The sequence below is a fragment of the Haemaphysalis longicornis genome, unplaced genomic scaffold (assembly GCF_048455015.1).
Source record: "Haemaphysalis longicornis isolate Haplotype H1 unplaced genomic scaffold, Haemaphysalis longicornis Haplotype H1 scaffold_1, whole genome shotgun sequence".
NCBI lineage: Eukaryota > Metazoa > Arthropoda > Arachnida > Ixodida > Ixodidae > Haemaphysalis > Haemaphysalis longicornis.
In genome coordinates, this window is record NW_027526203.1 from 320,799,205 (window position 1) to 320,823,467 (window position 24,263).

At 44.6% G+C, this 24,263-nt stretch overlaps 1 protein-coding gene across 2 annotated transcripts in view; it reads left to right on the forward strand.

Moving 5' to 3' along the window:
• Rt (Protein O-mannosyltransferase rt) overlaps positions 1-23,666 on the forward strand; it is a 44,193-nt gene extending 20,527 nt beyond the window's left edge. For both annotated transcript variants that reach the window (XM_077682471.1, XM_077682481.1), the window contains exons 11-19: positions 1,043-1,135; positions 4,116-4,212; positions 4,296-4,388; positions 7,323-7,437; positions 10,136-10,236; positions 11,915-12,031; positions 14,256-14,382; positions 17,277-17,451; positions 19,411-23,666. In XM_077682471.1, the coding sequence (XP_077538597.1) occupies positions 1,043-1,135; positions 4,116-4,212; positions 4,296-4,388; positions 7,323-7,437; positions 10,136-10,236; positions 11,915-12,031; positions 14,256-14,382; positions 17,277-17,451; positions 19,411-19,597 (1,105 nt within the window). In that variant the 3' untranslated portion in view covers positions 19,598-23,666. The remainder of the gene's footprint in view (positions 1-1,042; positions 1,136-4,115; positions 4,213-4,295; positions 4,389-7,322; positions 7,438-10,135; positions 10,237-11,914; positions 12,032-14,255; positions 14,383-17,276; positions 17,452-19,410) is intronic.
• The last annotated feature ends 597 nt before the right edge of the window (positions 23,667-24,263 follow it).

The window sequence follows — 24,263 nt, forward strand, 5'->3', positions numbered from 1 at the left end:
CAGCAGGCGGCAGTGCAAATTTTTTTTTCTGCAGTGGATGTAGTATTGCATTTCACAAAGATCAAGCATCTATGAATTTTTTATAAAGGATCACTGTTATATCCCTTGTCTTTTAATTTTCGTTCATATATTTGCGCAATGTCTTGTTCTTGTTCAACAATGTTGACAAGTATGAACATATATATAAACTGGACTTAGACGTTTAGATTTGGCTCTGAGTATATAAGACTATTGCGCAGACTTCGTTTCGCTTTGGGTGGGTGGCTTAATCGAGTCAAAGACAGACAGACAGACAGACAGACAAACAGACATACAGACAGACCAAAATTTCTGGGTTTAAGTAGCCCAAGAAAGACTATTGTCTTTAAAACTTTACTTAACCAAGGGTTAGCGCAGCTTGGTGGCCAAGAACGTAGTGCTTCAGCGACTGTGGCTGCCCAACCCATGAGCGACTTCTGGAGATTTAGGTTTGAGCATCCCAGCGCTGCTTCCCACTGGTCGAGGGAGGGGATGAGAGGGAAGTGGCGTCATGAAAGGTTGCCTTCTGGCTTGAACAAAAAGTGTGATGTCGTGGCCACCGTAGAGCCCCCCCCCCCTTGTGCTTTGCTCAGCAGCCGCAACTGAAACCGATGCCATGAATGGCGCTGTAGTTTATAATTGGCAGCGCTTTGGCCACTCTTAACTCGTGCATTGTTTTATGGGGTAGTACGGACACATCGGACCCAAAAAACCGAAATGTACAAATTTGGTGTCACTACTCCTTTAAATACGAACCTCTGTCAGTTGCAAGAGAATCTTGAGAAATGATGTCAGTTGCAAGATAATCTTGAGAAATGACCGGCATTTTTTTATTGTTTCTGTTTTGTTTTTGACAGTTGAAAAGTCTGTTTGAGCTCATTATACCAGACTTCACCCATGGTTACATTGAAGTCTCTAGTAACAGCATTTGGATTGTTTATGCTTCTTTTGCAGCAGACTGAAATCATGATCACTATCACGGTCTATCCTAACGAGGTTATACTGTACATTGTATTGTTTTCAGAAAGGACATTGTTGTCTCAGACCCTCCTGATGTCATTAAGCATGGAGACATTGTTCAGTTAATCCATGGCATGACAAGTCGAGCATTAAACAGGTAAGTGAGGATGAAAATTTTCCAGAGGTTCAGGGAATTGTGAGCTCCATGAGAAAACACAGAAGCTAGGAAGGTGTCAGAACTGTACAACATGGTCAAGTAACTGTGGTGCGTCTTAAAAGTTTGCATTTTTCTCCATAAATGGTACATACAGTAATTCCTCGTTATAACGAAGTCAGCGGGACAGCCAAAAATTTCGTTATAAGCAGTGTTTCGATATAAGCGACAACTCAAGGAGAGCTAACGCATTTGAGCTTTAATTGAGCCACAGCTGTGAGGAATATTTAGTAAACCAGAACTTTATTCAGGTGCAAAAAAGGCAGTGAGCTTTGGCTGTTTCAAGTTCTTGCTGGGCGCGAGAAACCCCTGCTCCAATTTGGCCAAGCATTTGGTGACGCTGTGGTTGCCGAACTTAAAAGTGGCAGTGCAATGGCCACTTTTATAGGGGGCGTGCGGGCGTCACGGAACACTACAAGACTTTTGGGCTGAAAAGCGCTGCAAAAGCAGTGGCTCGAGTTTGCGGTTGTGTTTGTTGAGATAAAAAAATGATTAACCGCTCATTGTGGGTACTCAGCGCAGGCATGAAAACTGACGGGTTTTGCTCTAGGGGTTTTGCATGATCACTGGGCAATCTTTTCCCGAGCTGTGCAGCCGTTAAAGGAGCCATGAAGACAAAATACAAGTTGGGTTTATTAGAAAGACTGCTTAGTCCCGATAACAATGATACCAATATCATTGCAATCTTCGAACAAATAACGGAGATATTGAAGAAAACGTGTGAAGCCGTGGCGACCCCCCAGCCAATTTCCCGCAACTTTTCTATGACGTCACGGAACCTTGTTTGTGCGATTGGCGGCCGCCTAACTGACCTGTCGCGACGACACATGACTGGATGTCTGTAATTGGGACTCTAGTTCCATTTGACCGCATCACTTGAATGCTAACGTGCAGTTAACACACTGAAAATTATATTTTATTGTTGGCCCGTATGACGTCATTCTTGCTCATAACACGTCACTGTGGCGCAAAATTTGAAAGTTTTTAAATACTTCTTGCTCTTTTTTCGTTAAAAAAACATCGTTAGTGGCTCTAATGGAGCTGAGTGAGATACTGAATCCTAGTTCTTTCAAATTAAAGGAAGTTGTATTTTCTCTTCATGGCTCCTTTAAGTTAGCTACACGAGTTTTTTTTTTTTTTTTTTTTTTTCCCTGCGCCCTGTTGTCGATGGCACTGCTTATTTTATGGAATGAGTGTTGGTGTTCGCGTACCGTCACGTCCACGCCATTGACCAATGTCTAGGAAAAAAATTCAGTGACCCTGCCACTCATTTGGACCATTTGTCTAAAGTCGGATGGGACGAAGCGAGCATGACGGGCTCTAAAAAATCGCCCTGGAAACACCAGCTTGCGTTGGCCTGCCATATTGAGAGTCACCGCCGCTTGGCGACGCCTCCGCTCGCCACTTCGCTCTAAGCGGTTAAAGGTTTTTGTGTGCTTCGAGTAATGCGGCCTAAAATGCATGTATTTGGGTTGGGACCAGAAGAAATTTCAAATAAAGCGATATTTCGAGTAAAACAATTTCGTTATGACCAGGGATTACTGTACTACAATTTAATGGAGTGGTGACCCATATATAAAACCCACACCAAGCTTTCATTCAAATAAAAATTTCAATTTTTGTGCTCTCAGACTAGTATAATTTTGTCCTACTTAAGCATAATGTCCTGTCTTCGCATGAACATCCACAGTTTAGGAATAAGCACTAACAGCAGGTGGAATAGATGCAACTTCATCAAAATATACCTACAATCAACCTATATTGCCGACTAGAATGCTGTTTTAACTGCTCGTCTGATTTAGCTTGTCGGAGTTCTAGTTTTGCACCTGGGTAGTGTTGTCACTCTTGGGATCTTCGTCTTTAGTGGAGTAAGTTAACATGAAAAGCACCCGTGTGCACGAACCCGCCACGGTGGCTCAGTGGCTAAGGTGTTGCGCTGCTGAGCACGAGGTTGCGGGTTCGATTCCCGGCCGCGGCAGCCGCTTTTCTGATGGAGGCGAAAAGCAAAAACACCTGTGTATGAGATTTCAGCGCACGTTAAAGATCCCGAGGTGGTTGAAATTAATCCGGAGACCTACACTACGGCGCGCCTCATCGCCTACGTTGCGTCGACGCGTTAAACCCTACAATCAATCAATCAACCCGTGTGCACGAGATTTCAGCTTGCTGAAGCTCCCCAAGTGGTTTAAATTTGACTTGAAATGAAATCTAAGGTTTGACGAAAACTCGTCTGGTCGGGTGAAAGATACATAGTTGAAGAAAGGTGGTTTTTGCCCCGAAACGTCTTTTTAGCCTTTTAACTAAGCCTTTGGTTGGCAAAAACCACCTTCTTCAATTAAATTTGACTTGTTAGCAGCTCCACTGTGACCACACGTATGTTGCCTCAGGTGTCAAACCTCAGTCAGAACTCTTGCAGAGAGCTTATGTAAAACAAAATTTAAGTATGGGGCTCGTAACTGCTTTTGTCTGTTCAGTTTTCTTAAAATGAGAAGCAGCGGGATTGGTCTTTTTCTCCACGTTTCCTTAATGCTGTATCACCTCTCGTTTTGGCTGCCTTACATTGCGTCCCTGTGAGGGTCAGGCAGACCTGGGCAGAATTCTGAGTGGTGTTCATTTCAAAAATGTCCATTTCAGTCGGGACGTAGGGGCACCTTCAAGGCCTTTGACCAATGACGTGCACAGAAACCTTTCTTGTGCTGTGTTACATCCAGGTTGTCTGCTTTCAGCCAATTAAGGCTGGCTTGAAATGAACACTTCGAAGCAAACATGAAATTGACAAAGCTGAGAATTCCACCCCAGATCGCTCTAGCTGTGTGGCACTGTGTGCTAACATAGGTACCCCACAGGATGGGCATGAACAATGTGGTTAAAAAACAAGGACCCTCGTTTCAACTTGTGCCTATTTGGTCGTTTGCTCTTGCAGCCACGACGTTGCCTCTCCCATGTCACCCCAGCACCAGGAGGTGTCGTGCTACATTAATTACAACATATCATTTCCATCACAGAACTTGTGGCGAGTGGTGAGTGTGCTTCTCAGTACCAAAGACGTCTTTGCTGTCTTGTAGCAGGATACCCCACAGTGTGGCTCTTGTCAACCTTGCAGGACATTGCGAACAGGGATACGGAAGGGGACGTATGGCATACCATACACTCGCATGTGCGGCTAATTCACGTCAACACATCCCAGGCGCTAAAGGTGAGTAGGGTAGCCCACCAATTAATCAGGCTGACTGCAGAATGCTCTACAAGGAAAAACTGCTGGCTTTTTTTTTTTTTTTTTACTGCAAAGCAGTGTATGTCTCACCCCCCCAGTTTTCATTCCAGTGAGGCCGATTTCCTCGACGCCGCCTCTATGATCCTCCTCGCCATCGCTGACCCCTTTTCACAACTGTTATACCCCTCGCCACCACTAACACCTCTTTCATAAGTTGCACATACAGCTGATAATGGTGGTAACACTGTTACCAGATGATAGCGGACAATCAACAGAAGTGCAAATGGGCGTCAAAACGATGTAGCCGCTGCTGTCGAATGGTTTGCCGCCAGCATTGCTGCCTGGAATTTCACTTCATGTAGCAGTTGCGAATACCACCAAATGTAGAGCAACTTTCCCACTTGGAACGCTGACGTGAGCCCATAATTGTTCTTCAGATTGAAAGGCTTTCTGAGCGACATTTTCGCTGTTGTGTTTCGCAACTAAACTCGCACTATAATCACTGGTTGCCGGTTTATGTGTGCACGGTTTGGGGTTGGAAGGAGGGGGAGTGCACACGCAGCTAGGCTTCATGCCTGTACCGATGACACACCCTTTCTGCTGGCGGATGATTCTGCTGGCGAGTCTCACGGCTCTATGCAACCTGTCAGCTGTCCTCCGTGGTGGAGCGTTGTGGGTTTGGGTCGGTGTGTTACAGTGTCGGCAAGATGCCTATGACACGGGAAGGAAATGGACATGTTTGATTCATAGAATAAAGCTGGAGTCCTTCCTGGTTTCAACTTGCTATGGGATGGATGCATGTCATTTGCTCGGAGGGATAAGAACGGAAATTGAAGGAGCATCGAACCGCACAGAAGCGCGAATGGGCACAACATCAACGAAAAGCCGCTGCCGCAGCAAGTTCCAGCTCGCTGAGTAGCTGCAGATTCCTACAGGATGAACAGGAATTTGCCCACTTAGATCGCCGACATGAGCCAATATTTCTTGCTTAGCTTGAAGGGCTTTCAGAGCGACACTTTCGCCAGTGTCTTTCACTTTAAGCATGCGCACATCACCGGTTGCCGGTTGATGCGTGCACGGGTGGGGAGTGGAAAGAAGGGTGCATGCACGCGCAGCTATAGGCTTTACGTCTTCACTGATCACATGGCCGTTGTGCTGGCGGGAGGTTTAAACTTGGACGTCAAACGACCCATCAAGGCCTGTTAGACGTCCTTCTTGGTCGAGCGTAGCGGCTTTGTGGGTTATACAGACAGTAAGATGCCGACGACACGGGATGGAAGCAGACAGCCCTACGTTTGTGCACGAGAGTAAAGCTTGAGTCCTTCCAAGTTTCATTTAATTAATTGGCCAGGAAGTATGCTCAATCGCAAATTACAAAGAAATGTTTTTTTTTTCCTGGCACTCCATGGACTGCATCCAGCTTCGCAGGTCTTCCTTCCTCACAGAGTGGGAGGGCACTAATTTTTTTTTTTTTTTTTAAGCATTAGCAGTAGTTGCAAACATAAGGCCAGATGAGGCCAGATGTATGTTTTTGTGCCACTGCATTGCACGTGCCATGCTTGATACTGCGAAAAACATTCGTGGTAATGTTGTTTAGTGAAGCCATAACCTGCATCATCAAATTTGTTTTTTGGAGTTGGCTGATGCTCTGCTTTCGTTGATCAGCAGGCATGAACTGTTACCCTCACACGGGGTGCCAGTAAGCAAACTTGCATCTGATATTGTACATTTGAAGGTCACAATCCAAGGTCTTGTGGTGTAGAAGGGTATCTGAATTATTCTGACTTCCATTTAGCATGAACAATCTTTAACTGTACAGCTAGCTGATGATAATTTGATATGCAAAGATATTTTTGTCACAAGTTGCTTTGTGCTCATATAACAATGCCATGCAAAATACTGAGCGGAAGCAAAAGTTTTTTGCATCAGCACTGCAGCATTGTGTCCTGTCAAACAGAGCTTGTGTGTGGGCACAGATGATAGGACCGAAACAAATTTTAAGTGTGTGAATAGTAAAATTTCAGCTAAAACTAATTTCAAATCCATTAGTGCTGAATTTGTTGCAGTGGAAAATTTTAACTCGATTGGATAACAAATAGGAGAATCTTAACTTGAAATACGTAAGTAATAGAATCGCAAAGGCTCATGGGTACATTGTCTTTCCCCACCACTTTTGGTTTGGAAATTCTCCTGGCCTCCCATCCGCCAGCAGCTTTCACGTGTGTGTGTGTGTGTGTGCTGTTTATTTGCCACAAAATGCAGTTACCTTTCAGAGAAACCCTTGGCAGCATCCATCATTGTTATTCCGTTGAAGGCACAATGCATGAGCGTTTTCTTTTGATGGAAACAGATGAACGACATGCACACACGCACATGAAAGCCACTGGCATATGGGAAGCCAGGAGAGCTCTTGTACTTGAAGCGGCGGAAACGGACAATGTACCTGTGAGCCTTTGTGCTTCTACCGCTCACCTATTCGAGAAAACTTCTCAACAAAAAAAGGCAAACTTGAAAAAGTGTCTCGGTATTTGTACTTTCTGTCCCAAGGGTACCAAAAGTATGCTGTTGTAATTTATTTTAACCAATGAATCTGTGTATTTCTGCACAAGAACCACTGAGCCTGTAGCTCTGCCTGCATGCCTGCATTGCTGTGTGTGCAGGGAGCCATGAACGCTAACGGAACACAAAAACAGCAATTGAAATGAGGTCCATTTGCACCTAGGTGCCCAGGAGCTGCTCTGTGCACATAAGCATGTATTACCCCTTAGGCAATCCCATTAAAATGCAGACAACACCCACCAGACTATGAGGCAGCGGAGTATTTGATTCTAGCAAACACATTCCATGAGCTTTCGTGAGTACTTGAGTATAGGTAAGATGAACTTTGGCTTACGTTGTGTTTCTGCATGGTTTCAGTTCAGTGGCAAGCAGCTTCCTGACTGGGGATTTCACCAGCATGAAGTTGTCACCGACCGCTTCATCTCTCAGGATGACACAGTGTGGAACGTTGAAGAACACCGTTACACTAAGAGTGAGTCTTGCGGGGAGAGCATGCTTGGAGGCTCTCCAGCTCTTACCCCTGAAGGGGTGCAATCTAGCTGGCTGGCCTTTGGGATGGGAGAGTTATGTGCTTGGCACAGGAAGCAGCAAAATCCCAGCAGAGTGCTGTGCTAAAGTTATTTTTCCCTTCATATACTCCTTGTACAAAGGATGATGCATGTCCTGGGAAACTTCTGCTTGAGAAAAAGAAAAGACTGTGCTGGAGTGGCATTTTTTTTTTATTCCCTTTCCTGAGATATGCTATTGAATGACACACGAGCAAAAGAAAAAAAAAACTACTACTCTCAGTGCGCAATAGATGTGAAGTAAATGGAAATTTTCAGCATTTGTTCTGTTTATGGATGCGGAAATCGGGGACATGCAACTAAGAAAGCATAGGTGAGACCATGGTTAGCATCGTCATCTATCATACAACATTGATGTTGGACCTGCATCATCGTTTTGTTGTCTGGTCAGTGTTTCTTGGGTGCCTTGCCTGCCAGTATGTTCCAAAGCATTTTCTGCTTTTCTTGTATGGCCTTGTTGCACACTGCACTGCACCATTGGGCCCCCATAAAGCCAAGCCTGTGCTGGAAGTTTCTAGGGAATTGCGAATGTTAACCGTACCGTAAACACAAAATGGAGGCTTAAATATTTCGTGTAACCAGGGTCATTTATGCCAAAAAGTGGGGTAAGGCACACTTTTTGGCGTGCATTAGTAGCAAGCGCCGTGGAAAATTTCTAGCCTTGGCAATGAGCGCAGGGAGTCATAAACTTTAGATAAAGGTTGTACATTTGTGGGCAAATGAAATGCAAAACAGAAAAATGATCCAGATTGCATACATCATGCGATTTTTATCTGTACAGGTTGGATCATTGCATAGTTAAGCTGCAATACTGAGGCACCAAATAGCACATTTTAAGCATACCTTAACCGCACAAATACTTGACAGCCACGTACCATAGTCTTTGATTTAGTGTGCTACTGGTTTGTATTTTTTGGTTTGTGTATCGTTCATCCGTGATGCAAGAAGCATTATCATTAGGGGTGTGCGAATATCAATTTTTTAATTTCGAATCGAATTCGAATAATAAATACAAAGTTCGAATCGAATCGAATATTTTTCGAATATTTTTCGAATACGAATACTTATGGTTTTTTGTAAAATTAAGGTTTTCACCATCTAGAGACACAAAAACTGCAACTTTATTGCACAACAAATCGCACAAAGTAAAATTAGGAATTACACAATACCATTTCACTCAACAGATTAAGGTCTGCACTCACTTAAATATTAACATGAAGAAAGGTTAACTGCTCGACATGTTCGGGGAGCAGTGACAACCTCCTGCTCGTCACCACTTTACCAGATATCGAAAACAGCCGCTCACTTGAGACACTAGTAGCTGGCATGCCCGAGCCCGCGCACATTGCCGCGCACTGATACAGTAAAATCTTGATTATACTAATCTCGCGGGACTGCGAAAAATATTCGTATCATCCGAAATTCGTATGAACCAACACAGACCAAAAAATTTAGCGCTGAAAAAAGTTTTCGTTTATTTCTTTTCCTACTTTTGCGTGAAGAAATTCGTGATTTTTCTGCTTTTTTTAACCCCCGTGTCGCAAAGCAGTCCTTTCTGGAGCACGTAAAGCTTCGCGCTCGTCTCCTCACTCGGTGTGCCCAAGCTCGCTACACACCGCAACAGCCAAGCGTGAACCGCATGGTGCGGTTTTGCACGCGATTCGCTCGCCTCGGCTCTGCGAGCGCTGTATTTTCACGCCCACATTGATGATTTCGCGCCCGCGGTAGCGCCTACCTCGGTCAGAAAATGACGCAGTACGCGCGCGGCAGAATGGAGGAGCCTGACTACTTGCGATGAGATCGAGACAGCCGGCTTGGCTCCGCCAGAGACGGTTAGGCTTAGCACCCCGGCAAATATTTTATGGGCGCTTTCACTGGCGGCGCGGATGATGTTTTATAGTACCGTTATCACATGAATTATCAGCTCCTTTACCGCACAAGCAACTTCGTGTCTCCCTTGAGCCGCATTTTAAAGAGCGGTTAGAAGCGGTCGCTCGAGCGCCCGCGCCACTTCGCGGCTGGAGCCGACGCCATGTTGACGTCGCCGGCCGCGCCGCGCGCAGCGTGGGGGTGGTTTCGCGGTGGTGTCAGCACGTTGGGCGTGCGCAGAGCGTTTTCGCGAGCAGAAAACAACAGCCCGGCCGTATCTGGAGAAAGAGTGACAAACAGGGGAGCGAGAGCCGTCACTTGCTCGTTCAGCATTCGGGTGCCTCGCCGGCTCGTTGGTACCTTCCGCCGGGCCGCGCAGGTCCGTTCGTAACAGCCGAAATTTTTCCCATTGCAAACGATGCAATTTCGCCGGGACTTTGCGGAAATTCGTATCATCGCGAAATTCGCACCCCCAGAATCGTATCAACGAGAGTCCACTGTAAATAAACACCGATACAGACACGCTCTGAATTTTTTTTTTTTTTTTAGTTTTGGGTGGTTCGAATATTTCGAACAATAAAAGTGTCGTTCGAATCGAATCGAATACCAAAAAATCGAATTTAATATTCGAAGTTTCGAATATTCGCACACCCCTAATTATCATTTCTCTTACTTTTTGTGCCTTGGTGCGATGAAGGGGCAAGCTTGTGATGTACTTCCCTTGTGGCTTTGTAGATTCAGACGAGAAGGAGCGGGAACGGGACATGGTCTCAGCAGAATTCGTGCCACTGCAGCCCACATACCTGACATTCCTCCAGAAGATGTGGGAGCTCCAGGTAGGTACTCACGCGGGCAGAGGGCAGCCTTCTTTTATGTAGGACACACCCTCTGTGCTTGCCCCTTCCCATCATCAAAAAAAAAAAAAAAAAAAAGCACTTTTGGAACGACTGGCTTGTGTGTGCATGTTCGGTTTGCGCCTTGATTGTCATCACGTTACCAGGGCACGAGGGTGCAAGCGAGCATTCTCACGAAAAATTTACGCAAATAGAGAGGGTCGCAGTTCAGTGTGGAAAAGTAATCACATGGCCACTGACAGCTTTCTCAAAGTGAGTCAGTGCACTGAGGCAACTGCAACTGACCCAGAGGAAAAGTGCTGCTTGTCATTGAATGCTGTGTGCTAGTGCAAACTAAATATGAATGCCTGGTGCCGATGATGATAGTGGTAGCGATGGTGGTAAATTGAAGGCTAAAAATTATTGGATAAAACTCTAATGTGGGAGAATCACTTGTGCACCACCTGGCTCAGTTGGCAAAAAAAGCAGCGTTTCCAGATCCCCTGCACCTGTCATCAAAGAAATGTGTAGCCAGAAACCTCTCATTGAGATTCCCATTGGTAGTTGATGCGAGTATGTGCCAGCCTGATGTCCCCATTGGCTGTTGACGGGGATAAGCAGCAACCTGATGGCCCTGTCGGGCATGCGACAGTCCGACGTTGGCCCCAACGTTTGACTCGCTGGTCTAATGTCATCAACAGGTACCTGCAGCTTGAGGTATGATGAGTTTAATGTTGATTGGCACGTTGTTAGGCTCCACATTGTCACCTAACGTTAAGGCTGGATGTGGGCCTGGCAACCATGTACCCGCTCAGGTGTTCTGGCCAGTGATGGCAACACTTGTCATCAGAAGCTCATGGCTGATTCACCAATTCCCATTTGCAATGTCAATACACCCACGCACATGCATGCTTTCACAACTCCGCAAGAAGTGATGCTCACGCATTCTCACATCATAAGAGAAAGCTAAGGTGCCCCCGCAACTTTTTTAATGCATAACGCAAAAATTACAACAGAGGTTAGCATCTAGTTGATGCATACTTACGCCAAAAACTAAGGTCTAGTTGACATACTGTCTTTATGTATTGTTATCAATCAAGCAGTAATGACTAGCTGAGGGTCCAAGTGTAAAAAACAGGTATCTGCCACTTAGCATATGATGTGCTGCAATGCTACCCTTCATCCAAATTATCATTGAATCAAGACATTGCCATGCGTCAACTAGAAAAAGAAAAAAGAAAAAAAAAAATGCCGCCTTCGCGAACCACCATCTCTGCGCTCACCCCATGACTAGATTCAGAATCCAAAGGGGAGAAAAAATTAAGAAGGTGAATGCAGACAATACCTCACAATGTGGAGTTTAGAGGCATATAGAGATCGCAGCATGGCCCAAGGTTGCTATGTGTTTATGGGTACTATGTGAATCTGGAATGCACCTCCATGACAGTACATGTACAGCTGTTACCACGAAATATTATCAAGGATTTGATGGCATCTGTTGTGACAATGCCCTTGAAGTCTGCAGGAGGACATTTAGCAGATTATGCAGACACTTATTCTGTAAGCAAAGGCAAGGTTCATAATAAACCATTGAACAGGTCAATGTTAGCAAGGCTTGTAACTCCCCTTTCTTGTTCTGACCCCTTAATTTTTCCTTTCTTTTTCTTCCCTGTTTCCACAGTACAAGATGCTCTTGGTGAATCAGGAGAATGTTCAGGACCATGTGTACAGCTCCGACCCAATGGAGTGGCCACTGATGACGCGTGGTATAGCCTACTGGATCAGCCCCACCACCAATGTGAGCGAACCAACCCTGGCACTTGCTTTTGTTGGAGTAGCTTAAAAAATTTTGTTTTCTTTTTCAAATTGTGTTCTTAAATGTGCGTGTAAACTGTGACGTGTGTTAACAGAACAGCTTCCATATTTTAAAGCTCTACTACGCTACATCTTTCAAGGTCATTAATCGCATCTCGGTGACCTTCAGCCACCTGCACACAAGCTGTGCCTTCCTTGTAGCTTCGCTTGCTAGGAGCTTCACCGCTGCGGTATCGCGTCACTAGACAAGGGGGAAACAGCTGCGTCGCGTGTGCCTTGTCACCCAGCAGCGGATGAGCTGTCTGTGCGTCTGTGCGTGCAGTTGAAGGAGCCCTAAAAGACGTTTTGAGCACACCAAATGAACTAGTGCAATCGTTAGGTTGGGTGGTCAACGTCATCTTGCCGAGTATTACATTTTTACGTGCAGTGGAAAGCTTGCGCTTTTGTTGCAACGTTTGTTGCCGCATTCCCACCCTTTCGTGCGTGTTTTTGGGCTCTACCATCTTCCCGCATGTACGTCATCGATTCTCCCATGTGCATCACAAAGCAGAACTCTTGCAATTGGACAGCTTTTTCTCTCACTTCCGGTGAAAAGAAGAGTCGTCTGCTCAGCATCGACGGGTCACAGTGGCACCTTTGGTTAATCAGCACTTCTTGCAACATGCTTAATGCTATCGTGTTGTTTATATTTATCGTTTTTACTCTATTACCATGCTTCTCGTTAAAGTGCATTGGCTAGGTTGACATGACGACGACACGGGTAGCGGTGAGGCCATAACCGAAACCACGTGAGCTCGTCTCCCCGCTGGCGAAGGACATTTAAAAATCCTCCCCGCGGCAGAAAAATGGAACTCGAAAGTGAAACTGATAAAATACTTCCTCCTTTACCATTTGGATGGCGTTAGCAGCCCAGAAGCGCTCGGAGAGCGCCAAAATTTGAATTTGTATTCATCGATATCATACTATTGATGTGAATCGGTGCAGTCACGAAAGTGCAAGCAAACCACGTGACCAGGCGAGGGTGTAATGACAGATATATGAAAAAATGAAGGAAGCTCACACAAATGCGTAACCTTTGGAGGTAGCGAAGCTGTACGCAACCTTCATGACCATCCTGACGGTTTAAGTCCAGGATTGCAGCCGATGTGCTTCTTCTTCGCTGCCGCAATGACCTTTACTCCATCATTGTTGCTATAAGTGTGAGCTTCTTCATTTTTTTTTTTGGAAGTGAGAATCATTGGACATTACCTTGGAGTGGCGTACACTATGACGTGTCTTTCTTGTTCCGAGCAAATGTTGCCACCATTACGGCAAACGCTGGAGTCTTTCTCGTTCTGAGCAAGTGTCGCCACGATTACGGCAAATGGTGGATTTGTTTTTTTTTTTTTGGCCAATCTTGGCCAATCTCTCTGAGTGGGTATGCTCGCCATTCTGAGCCAATCTCCCTAAGTGGGCATGCTCGGCATTTTCTTGGTATTTTTAACTGCGGACACGAAAAATAATGATTTGCTAAACAGCTTCACTGTTAAAACGCTGTGCTGACTGAGTTTCGAGGAATGAAGACTAGAGAAGCGCACGAAAGCGCCGCTTTGCTGGTTGCTTTGCCGGTGCTCGCTTTCTCAGTTTTGTCATCGATGGTGCGCCAGCCTTGCTGTCTGTGTGTGCCTTTCAGCGTAACGGGTAGGGTGGATCCAGTCATCCAGTAGAGGTAGCTAGACGGCAGGCTGCAAAATCTCAAGCAAAGGCAAACTTTCACGGAACATTGTGTACATAGTCTTTGCTTTTGCTCGTGAGGACTAGGTTTGGAAGTATTAAATCTGAGCCATTTGTTTTGGTGGAAATAAGTCAAGCACGATTTTAATTCTTAGGTAGGGCATATTGTTCATACATATTGATCCAAAGGTCAGTTTGTCACTTGTAATCACGACCTTACCCTTCTAACTCAGTCTTTGTCTTTGTTCTTTAAATATGATGTGCCTTATCAATGAGAAGAAGCTTTGTCAGCACACAGCAGCAGTTTTGAATTGAAAACAAGGATTCATGGTTTCTCTTGTGCACACGAGGAGCAGCTATTTGCTTGCATGTTTGCGTGTTTCAGTTTATTTCCAGCAAATGTTCTGGCATTCCAACATGAGTGGCCAATCACTAGCTGTTCAAGTGTTCACAGGTTTCTTTATTCGCTGCTTTATTTCTGTGTCTGTCTGCAGGCCCAGATTCACTTGATTGGGAACCTGGTCACCTGGTACACGGCCACCGTTTGCCTCTTCCTCTACGTGCTCATCTTCTGCTTCTACCTACTCAGGCGACAGAGGCTGGTCTATGACATCCCAGAAGGTAATGTCACACGGGGCTGACTCCCACTGAAAGGGGCGAATAAGTCTCTGAAGAAAGCATGCATGGAGCTGTGGTGCCCGTCACACTAAGGGTTCGAGATCAGCAGGAGTTCCCTTTAGTCACGGAGTAGGTAACAAGACAGGAGGGGAAACTTCGCTCCCTGGGGTGGCTGGATAACATCACAAACACTTGGCGCAGGTTAATTTGTGCCATCTGCTGCGGGAGAAGAAACTTTGCAACGCCGTGATTGGCATTAGACTGCACCGCCAAAACAAGGCTAGGCCACAGAGTGAATCTGCTACCTCGTCCATCAGGTGCCGCTATCACCTTCTTCGCCGTAACAGCTGCTAAAAGCGTCACAGTCCGCACTTCATCTGGTCGCTCGCCCGCGCCTGTCGCAATGGATATTTCGCCTCCTATATAATTTTGCTTTGTGTCTTTAGCACACAATTGTTTTCGTGTTCGTCAAGTGTTGTTTTTCACAGGCCAAACATGGTCTGCTTTTCGTAATTTTAAGCTTTGCATTTCTTCACATCTTGGGCATGCACATATGCCAATGATGAGTGAGATTTTCAGAATACAGTTAAACCTCGATATAACGAAGTCGTACTTGGGGCCGCAAATTTCGTTAAATCGAGAATTTCGTAAAATCGAGGTTTCGATTTTACAGTTCATTTAACCAGTTATTGGGGTTTTAACACTTTGGCCCTCGCCAGGCAACAACTGTTATGTAGTTACCTCTCCAATTAAAGCGAAATTTGTACTAAAACTGGCCGCGAAAATTGTGTGAATTAAGAGTTTCAACACTTCGGCAATGGAATTCGGATAGCCGACGGTAGTTCATGTGTCATCGTAAAAGCGGTGCTTTTTCCGCAACGCCTCATTAAATATGATAGCAGACTAGGTTTCCACTTTTTGTTTTTTCATTTCGGTCACTACTAAATGCCGCTGTTATAGTCAATTGAACCCGCGCCCGCGTCCATGTCCCGTGAACTTCACCCCGCCGAGGTGCTCGTTCGAAGTTACGCCTCTTTTCGTCTATTCAGTGGTAGGCTTAGGGGCCTAGGCGCGGCGGGCCAACAGCGGAAGGCTGCTATGAAACTTTCGAAAGACTTTTTTCATGTACAAAGGCTCTGCAGTATAGGCGCGTGATGCAACCACAACACTCGAGATAAAGCCATGATTGCGAGTTCAGCGGAGTACACGCGGACCGCTTCACTGTGTGGAGCAGCGCTTACGTGCTCCGGAAAGCGGAAAGCTTACATTAAATAAAATTCTTCGGGCCAAATTCGATTAAGCAATTACTTTTATGCCCACTGAGCCCTTACGAAACTGATTTCTCCGCACCGCAGCTGTCTAATGAACGCTGGTGAAACGAAGATGACCACGTTCAAAGAGAGCAATTTATTGCCACCAGCACTCGAAGTTCAAGCCGTAGTGAAGAAGTCCGTAAGCAGTGCTTGGCGTTTCTTGACCAGGGCGGTGCTTGGCGTTTCTTGACCAGGGCGGGCTTTACGTGACGGTCGTATGCTGACAGCGCTAACAAAGTCTTAACATTCGTGTGCACCTGCGTGCCTCCGCAGAACATCGATGGCATCCATCACACTTCGGTGGCTGTCAGTTTCACCGAACTTCCTCAGGCTCTTGTTCGGAACACTTTTCTTTCTCTTGGAGTGCTCATGCTGCTTACAAAACTCACCTAACGATGCACGAACAAAATATTAATTTGGTTATCAGCGAGCACAACCTAGAGCAGCAGCACCGTGAGCAATGACGCGTTGAAAAAAAAAGCTTGAAATAGGCTTCGGTAGCCTAAGCATAGAGGGCGCTGGCGTAGGCAACGATGGAGACGTCAAAATAGTGGCCGCACTATTAAACCGTCTATGACCGCTAGCGGTTTGTGCAGCTTCGTTCTTCGCTTTTAATTGTTGTTAACCGTAGATTTCACCGCTTTTCTTTCATTTGAGCCTTCAAGAGTCAATTTGAGCACTGAATTTTTTCAATGTAGGGCCTGAGAGGCAAAATAAAACGTGCCTCGACCGGAATTTCGTTCTTCCTTTCTTGCCGTGACTTCGTTAAATCGAAAGCGCCGCACAAAATTACTTCGTAAAATCGAGACAAAAATACATGCATTTAGCAAAATTTTGTTAGAAAACTTGAAAAAATTCGTTATATCGCGAATTTCGTTAAATCGAGGTTCGTTATATCGAGGTTCAACTTACCACATTCATTTCTGTATCAATTTTTGCCCCTACGTAGATTTGGTGAGCCTTGGCATTAACTGTTAGGTAATAAGTAGTATGAAACTTCATGCTAAAGGTATGCTTGTCATGTAATTGTCATGTTCTGATACGAATAGATTGGTATAGATGGCGCCGTCAGGGTAGCAGCAACCCATAATCACGTCCTGCATTGCTATTTCAAAAGTGCACGTGAACCACAAGTGTGCAGCTGCTCAAGTGCTGCCAACGCAGCATTTGAAATGATGGTTTTCCCTCATGTAAACCAATGTATCAAAAATGACTTTTTGAGACCTGGCAGAAGCCGTTTTGAAATTATAAATGTTTCTGATTGCCAAGTATACCAAACTTGTTACAAGACGCACTGCAAACAGAGCCAAGACACACAGGGAAAATGGCATAAGCATTCTGCACACTTAAAATTGTTTGTTTGTATTCTCTCTCATTAAGTATTTTAAAATTTGCGTAGGGTTAGGTGGAGGGTACAAGTAAAAAGTGAGGGTACAAAAATGTTAAAACCAGTTAGCACTTGCTTTGAACTAGTAGGCCACACTGGCTAGCCCCTATATAGCCTTGACTGAATAGCCTTGTTGCAGAGGGCCAAGTTGGATGAAACTGGCTAATACGTGTGTGCACTGGTGTGTCTTGGTGCAGACACATTTGAGAAGTTCCGCTTTGGAGGAGAGCTGTGCGTGGTGGGCTACGCCATGCACTTGGTGCCGTACTTCTTTGCCGACCGGACGCTGTTCTTGCACCACTACCTGCCTGCTCTTCTGTACAAGATCCTGGGCTTGGTGGTGGTTTTGGAGCACCTTGACTATGTCCTCTGGTGAGTGAGCCCTTGGTCAGTCATGGGTGTCCAGGAACCTAAAGCATTTGCTGGAGTGCAGAGAGTTAAATTACTCTACCTTTTGAATATTCCCAGGTACAAAAAAAAATCCAAAAGGTAGCAGTAGGTAATGCTGGTAGGCACATCAGATAATTTACATTATGCAGTGTAGCTATGTTCATTGTCATTTCATTCAGTGTGTTCATTATCGGGTAATACCCGATATTGCCTGATTTTGCTCCCCCCCCCCCCTTCCCAAATGTATGTTTATACAAATCGGGTGAAGTTCCATTTCTCCTAACGGACGGGCCATTAGCGTAAGGGGCTGCAGCCTGGAACCCAATTATTTTTATGCTGATAATGCACTGAGCGCATGAAGCATACGAACGATCACACCCAATCTAGACCAAGGAATGTTACCACAGGACGATATTTGATGATCCAAACGCTGGAGTGTAAGCCAAGCCTGATGCTTATAACTGCTGTAAGATGGTGATGTGTACCATCGTCATGGTTCATCAGTGCTGGACTCGTTTTGTTTACAACCTTAGTGATCTAAAGAGGGTCGACTGCCATGTTGGCTGAGACTGAACTGCACAAAGCATCTTCCACATGTACCGTAAAGTTTGGAGAGTACGCCCACCCGAACTATAGAGATATCAGGTCAAAAATACTGAATGGACATTCTTTCGGGTCAAGTGAGTAAGTCTACAAAAAAGTGGTCGCAGCATCCACTCAAACTATGGAGATAAGAAAAAGGAATAAGTTAATTTTGTACAAAAAAGTGACTGCATTGACACATGAATAAAAGATTCACGTTTATTTGCTCACTCATCATTGCTGAAACCATTAAACAAGTGACATCGTTTTCATAACCGTGCAGCTATTTCACATGGTCGATGCCGGAAGTGAGTGTGGATCAGCAGTTGCATGGCAGGCAGAGGCATGACTGTCTGCAGAGGTTATTTGGGAGCTCCTCCTCTCTCCCTGTCTCTCTGGTACCCGGCCTTCAACTGTGCCCTTATCATGCCACTCTTGTATCCTTCTCATCTACTACCCCTCACTCCTTAAATTACCAGTCAGTGGTGTCCCTTGCTCAAAATCCAGTCCGGGCAGTATTTGTGGCTGTGAAACATTTTTGTTGGGAGAGTTTCCCGGGCTTTCCAAGGTGTCAAATCTGGCACGATTTTCGAGGGTTTGCAATCTTTGAGAACGTCTAGCAAATTGAATCCTCTAGAGGGGGGTGGGCAATGTTTCAGAGGAGGGTGTTCTCTCAGAACTTTATGGTAAATATGTGCCACACACTGACTATGCCACACACAATCAGGCCCTGCCTATGCAGTGTACATGATTAGCACACCGTTTGCAATTATGCGCTTGGTGCTTGGCGGACGAGGATAATGCTGTAATGATGATGATGCACTTTTTTTTCGACCTCATCAAAATGGCCGTAATTCATTTAACCCCAGTTGGTGCTGTCCCTTTCCTTCTGGCCAGTGATGCATTCCATAAAGCATTCCCGCTAGGATGAAAGGAGTGCACCCAGCAAGACTTTTGTACCTGCAGTGACAGATGATGTAGTAGTGTTTTGCTCCTCTTGTCAACTGAGGGCTGTTGCCAGAAACATTTTTTAAATGAGAGGGTGCCTGCAAGTTATGGTCTGCCTTTGCTCATGTTTTTATTTTCTTTTGCTTCTTAAGAAGGCTTCTGGCACATACATGAAATGCGCAAGTATTTCTTCTTATCGAAAGAGTGGTAGAAAATTACTTCACCACATCGCAAAAAAAAAAGACACAAAAACATGGTTTTCAGTTTGACGATGTTTGGGAAGTGGAGAAAATCTGTTATTAAAAGCTTTTAGTAAAAGTTCTACTGTACCGCATTCTAGCAAGCACTGAGCTTGACCTAGGCAAAGAGACGTGTGTTAACACAAATGTTGCTTTTCTCTTTTGCATAAAGCCACGTCATCAAGAAGAAGTGGCTTCAACTGGGCTTCTATGGTGCTGCAATCCTCTGGCTTCTAAGCGTCGTGTACGTCTTCTGGAGGTTTTCTGTGTTCTCGTACGGCACCACTGCGCTGTCAGCGCAAGACGTGCTGGACCTGAAATGGAAGGACTCGTGGAGTTTCATCATTCATCGCCCCTGAGACATCACTTTTTCTGCTGAGTACCAGTGCAGCTGTTTATTGCTGTACAGTGGGCTACATAACCCAGGAATCAAAGGGATGTGTGGCTGAAGTTAATCATCTCAACATTTCTAGCGAGCTAAGATTCTTACGACTTTTGGGGTGTGAGGATGTGTGACCGGCTATTAACACCTCATTTGAAGCAACTGAACCTGACACGCAGAACTGACAGCCCAAAAATGCTACATGTTCTCGCAATGCATTTCTTTGGTGACGTGGGCAGGCTGGTCTGCCGACATGATTTGCTGCTGCTGTGTGTGAGAGATAGTATTTGGTAACGGTTAGGTGCGTATGGTGGCAGCATTCTGTGAAATATGCTTTCTCATTTATGACGTGCTTTTTTTTTTTTCTACCTTCTTACAAATGCTAACCACTACGTTGGGCTATACCAACCTAGTAGGTTTTTTATAACTTTGTTCCATGGGTGCTTATGAATGACCCTTGCGTAGGGGATGTGCTTAATACCTGGCTACTGTATAGCTGATTGTACTAAGCTTTCTTGTACTTAACACTGTGCAAGGAATAATTGCCATCAAGCGGTGTGATGGGGCCGTAATGTGCGAATGGCTGTTTACTTATTTCGTCGTTGCATTGCAGTGGAATGGGCATAATATGAAATGTTATGTCTGTGAGCAGTCCTACTGGCTGTTTGTTAAAACGGCCCATTTCAGTACACTGTTGCGTGTGAAGTGGGCCCTTTGTGTGTTTACATTTACATAGTACAAAGGGCAACTTCTTTTTTATTCTGCCTTTACTGGTTCAGTTTGCAAGCTCTTTTGCTGGACACCTCATGTTAAAAACTGGAATGGTTGTACCTTATTATTTCTAGGGCATCACGGCAGCAATATTATAAGGATGTGTAGGTGTCAAAATGTTGAAGACACACTATTTTAAGTTAGTGTAAGCATTCAAAATGGCTCTAAAGTCGTTTCTTGATTTTTTTTGGTATTTTACATAACTATGAAATAGGGTTTGTTTGATTAATCCTGTGTTTCGTATATTTATTTGTTTCTTAAAAGTGCCTGTTTGTGCTTTTGTGATGGTGTTTTATAAGTTTTTGCACATCATGCGTGTGTTCATTGGATGTGCTTCGGGCAATAACAGATTTTTTAGTATGTGGCAGGTAGCGGAATCCGAGAGTTCATGGCATGTAATATATATAGATGTTCGTTATGGCTGAAAATTGCTACTTCTACTTGACGTTTGGACATGAAAAAAGAACTTGAGGAGTTTTTAATCACCAAGAATTAATGTGGTAATTGCATGGAGCAAGAATATATATAGGAGGTGAAACGGCCCATTGCGGTGAGCGTGCGAGTGGCCAGATAATGTCACAATGAAAGCCAATGGGGACTACAAAGCTTCGTAGTTGCGACAGTGAAGGAGAGGGTAGCGGCACTTGATGGGCGAAATGAAAGTGGCCACAATTCATTCTGGGGCTGCACAGTGAAATGCCAAGGGGGAGCCTGCTATGGTGGCTCAGGGGCTAAGGTGTTGTGCTGTTGAGCCTAGGAACATGGGTTTGATACCAGCCGTGGTGGCTGCTTTTATGGTGGAGGCGGAAAGCGAAAGCACCCGTGTGTTGAGATTTTGGGGCACATTGAAGATCCCTAGTGGTAAAAATTAACCTCGAGTCACCACTACGGCATGTCTCGTAGCCCACATGCAGCTTCGGGGTGTCAAACCCCATAATCAAATCAATCAACTGATTGCGGCGGCCATGCAGTTTCACTCCCACGACTGGTGTCACTAGCTTAGCCTAGGCCAAGTGCTTGTGACACTATCTGGTTGCCCCAGCAAGGGACGTTTCCCCTTTGTTGTTCTTACTCCATGGCTTACTCCATGTTGTTCTTACTCCATGTAGTGTTCATCGATACTCTATTGCATGTAAAAGTATCGTGCAGACAGAATTTTCACTGTCACTGCCTTGTTAATTTCTTAATGAGAAGTATGAATTGTATAAATACTAGCACATTATTTTACAAATTTTATGTACTGTTTCACACATCTTTTTGAAAGTGCCTCATTTATGAGCAGTGTGAATTTTATAGGACTGATGTTTCGGTTTCGTGATTTTCTTTTTTTGACACCTTTAATGCTCAGTGTTGTCTCGGTGCTTTTCACTGTCATGATTCTCAAGAGTGCGCTTCAGCATATCTCTGTACTTCCAGCTAACATGAAACGTGTTGATAGATCGAGTAATCAAGAAGTAATGGTTGTGATCTTCTTGGAAGTCAGGCGTCACCTTGCAGCACTGTGTGAGACTTGTAGTGAGCCTTGTCACACATGCTGTCAAGACTCCTCCCCGTTACTGTGCCAGGCTGTGTCTTTCTCCAACGGCTTGGGATGACTAGTGGTGAAATAGTGGTTTGACCAAGTGTTCATCCAGTCTGTGCCCTTCGTCCTTCACGTTAGTTAAAGGCTGAATGTGGCAAAACATCACCCCATTATAACTGACAGGTGCCACAAGCAAAGCATCTGTCATCATTTTCATGTTCGTGTTCATAAGAGTGAGCCAGACTGCCAAATGAGTCGCATCAACTGTCTGTGCAAAAAGCACATTTCAAGGTCAGTTCAAGGTCGCTGCCAACCAAGGTCGGTTCAGTTGCGTTAAGAGGGCTGCAAGGTGTGAAGTGCTTGCGTAACTTGATGGCATTCCTCAGTTTTTTGTTTTGTTTTTTTACTTACAAAATACTAGTTAAGGTTAAAAGATGCTTTGAAGTTCACGATTTAAAAAGAACAAAGGTGCATTTGCTTACGAATGGAGCAAACGCTATGCTGCGGTGCTTGCCAGGGAGAATGCTGCTTTAAGCTTACAGTGTGTACAGACTAATCTCCTTCTCATTTTTATTTTGTACACAGGACGTTGTTTGGAAAAACTAGGCGTGTTACAGTGAAATGACTTTTGATGGTGATGTGTGCTGAGAATTCCAATTAGATGCACACTCAGTGGCTCATTTTTTTTTTTTTTTGTAAGGGGTATCTATTTCCTTCAAATTCTGTGCTAATGAAACTGACCAAAACTAAGCATTGTCTTTGTATTGTATTTGCTAAGCATTGTATTTTTTATCACCTTGACATGGTAGCGTTTTAATTGAGCCTGTCTTTCCATTTTGTATAGGCAGCTCTGTCTGTGTGTTGCAGCTTGTGCACGTTGCACTTCAATTTAGTATCTAGAAAATCGTTGATAATGGCTGAGGATGGCCATTTGTCTTATGTGTGTCATATTGTGTTTCTTCATATGTTTTCTGCATCAATATAAGGTTGTAGATGAAGTTATTGTCACACAATAACATGGATGTGGGCACCCAGGTGATTTGTTTAACATTTTTTTGTGTAAGCTACGAATGTATATTCTGTATGCGAGTAATCCTTACAAAGAAGTGTAGAAGAATCTCCGATTTATTTCAACAATTTTTTTCTCAGAACTCGAGGAAAGAAACATACTGCGCATTTGTATTTGAAATTTTTTTTTTTTTTGTATGCGTGCTAACACCGTAGTGTCTCTGCTGTGAATTGGGGTGTTCTATTTTTTTTTTTTTTTCGTATTGTTCATTTAAGTTATACGTGTTGTCATTGGGGTACGTAACAACGAATGAGAGCTCATGTAACTGTTGGCTCTTCTGCTTATCCTGACAGCTAAATCCCCAAGCAATGGTGTGACGTCATTACCACGTCTTGCGCTCAGTAGTTCAGGTGCCGCCTGACTTACCGCTGATTGGGGGCACACTACAAAGTTTGATGCACCTCGGAGCGTTAGGAATGCTTCGACTACTCATTTAGGTGATAAACAGGCCAGCGCTGTGCGATCCATGATGATTCTGTGATCTTGAACAAGTGCCTTACTCTTATGTCTGGAGCCAGGTCACATTTTTTCACCACTTACCTTATAACACTGGCATTGGACTGTTGATGTGTTCCTTGTCATTGTGCATTCCTCATGAGCCTCAAAATGAAAAAAGATAAAGACGGATATTCAGAAAGCATTTCTGCTGCATCATGCGGGGAAATAAACTGTAAAGAATGAGAACTTCTTGTGTGTGTACTTTTTATGCAGCTGTAACACTTTCAAAAGTAGACACTTGTAGATTTGTTGTACCTGCGTGTCGTCTGTGGAGATTTCTTGACATGCAGCTCCGTAACTTCATATTTTAATTTAGTATCTGATGCTTAAGCCTGTGTTTTTACCTCAAGTGCTTCTTGCTTGAGGTAAGGCCATCCTAGTGAGTTCAGTCATTGGGTAATGTGGCTGTCTTATGCAGTTAAAGAAATGCATTCAGGTAGCATTCATAGACTTACTTTGGTTGCCACTGTGGGCATGACATGATGGCTATTTTAGGCATGGGTACAACATGAGCACTGTGCTTATATGCGCTTGGCATTTGTAGACGGTTGCCATGCATTCTTGCAACGGGTGGTGGGCTCTGGCTCACGTAATGGGAAGCACCCCAGCTTTTCCTGTGCATGACCTGCTTTCCCCGGACGTTGCCTCTTGAATAGTTCTGCACACATCTGCATCAAGAGACGGTTGTTGGAGCAAACAAAAAATAGTTTAACTTCGAGATAGACATAGCCATTGTTAAAATCAGTTAACATTGCTTGCCAATACCATGTTGAAATACTGGAA